The 1,752-nt window shown below is 39.6% G+C and overlaps 1 protein-coding gene across 1 annotated transcript in view; it reads right to left on the reverse strand.

Annotated features, from left to right (window-relative positions):
- Positions 1-475: 475 nt before the first annotated feature.
- The window catches only part of LOC105625778, a 2,580-nt gene continuing 1,303 nt past the window's right edge, over positions 476-1,752 (reverse strand). The window contains exons 2-3 of the mRNA XM_012207097.1: positions 1,141-1,649; positions 476-701 (exon numbers count right to left, since the gene is read on the reverse strand). Of these exons, the coding sequence (XP_012062487.1) occupies positions 476-701; positions 1,141-1,649 (735 nt within the window). The remainder of the gene's footprint in view (positions 702-1,140; positions 1,650-1,752) is intronic.

Genomic DNA, 1,752 nt, shown 5'->3' on the forward strand with positions numbered 1-1,752 from the left:
TATTATTCAATCGTACTCAAAGGAGTTTCCTCGCGGGATAAGCTGCCGTTGAACTCATCAATCACTGTTCTCGGCTCTGACAGACTATTCCAATAAGCTCAACTGTCGGGATTAGTACTTGTGAAATCGATGTATATCATCAAAGTGAACAAAAAGTGAACTTTGTTTCAATGCCTACCGAAGGCACAAGTATGCACTTCTTTATTTCGATATCGCAAGAATAGACAATATACACATAATGACTTATAAATATTTACTTACTACCAATTTGGAATCATATGGAGGAAACTTATATATTTCAAATGTACAAATTTCCTTATAAATTATTTTCACAATAGAGTACAAAGTAACAAAATCCTAGATTGTATTGTGGTCTAAAGATACTACATAATATAATACTTTTATGAAATATTTATTAATGTTTTATTGATAAAGCAACTTAGCCTTATGTAGATAACAGTTAGTCAAAACAACATTAGCTATCCTTTTGAGATATTTTTGGTGATGAAGTAATTTTGTCGCATGTTTTATAAGGTTGACAATAATCCTTGCAACGTGAAACTTGATCAATATAAATTTCCACTTCGGTATGTGGCTCCTTAATATGCTTAAAAACAAGTTCGCCATCTCTTACGTATTCATGAAATGGTATTATGCATACTCGTTTCCAACCGAAACCTTCCGCGATCCGTGCGAGATATCTGTAACGGATATGTTCATATTAGATATCAGACTAGTGATTTATCTGTGTAAATCTGTCGATTAAATTTTGTGATCCTATTCGCATAATATATGAGGTGCAAGGATATGGATAGATAATGTTTCGTATCAGATAACACGCTCATACGCTAAGAGACGCATCAAATCATCACATGCTAATCTTAATTAACGCGATCATTATTCTTTTAATATGACACGAAGCTATATGTCAGCTGTCTCCAGTTTGAATTACAAGGTAACAGTTACGTTGAACCGTTGTGATGTACAACGGATAGAGTCCAACGATCTTTCTCGTTGATGCGGCCCGTCGTGAAAATTATTCAAGATCCTGTCGAGGCGAGCGAACCACGCCGAAACGACTCGCATTCCTTACGAGTCTGTAGCCTAACCAGAATTCCACGGTCAGCCAGCTGGACTCACCTATTGTCGCAGTCAACACGGAACAATCGATAGCCGCAATCGCGCGCGAGATACCAGCTGTCTAGCACGAGCTTTCTAGCAATACCCTGGTTCCGGAAGTCCGGTCTGACCGCGAGATAGCTGCACTCGAAGATCTTGAGAACGCAATAGCGCTCCCAGAGATTCGGTTTGCCGGTCACGTAAGCATCGAACTCGATCACGTCGCGGGCTGGCCCGCATTCACAGCGGGCGAACTCGATAAACTTGTCGGGATCCCAAGGACAAGAGCCGGCGTTCACCACAGCACCTATAATACATTCATCTTCTTCTTCTTCAACAATTAATGTCATACCCTCTCGGACTTCATTGTACATAATTTGTAGTAATGATGAAGCAGGCTCCTGTTTACTCAAACCAATGTTTACCATGGTTGGATCGTCCTTGTAGAATGCGTCACACATAAAAGTCATTACATTGTCGTAGTCCGCCGGAAGAGCCAATCGTGTCTTGTAAACTGGTCGATCACACTTCTATTACATATATTATTATACATATATTTTTTTTTATAACAAACACACACACACACACACACACACACACACACACACACACACACACACACACACACGCACA

The sequence above is a fragment of the Atta cephalotes genome, assembly GCF_000143395.1.
Source record: "Atta cephalotes unplaced genomic scaffold scaffold00003, whole genome shotgun sequence".
Lineage (NCBI taxonomy): Eukaryota > Metazoa > Arthropoda > Insecta > Hymenoptera > Formicidae > Atta > Atta cephalotes.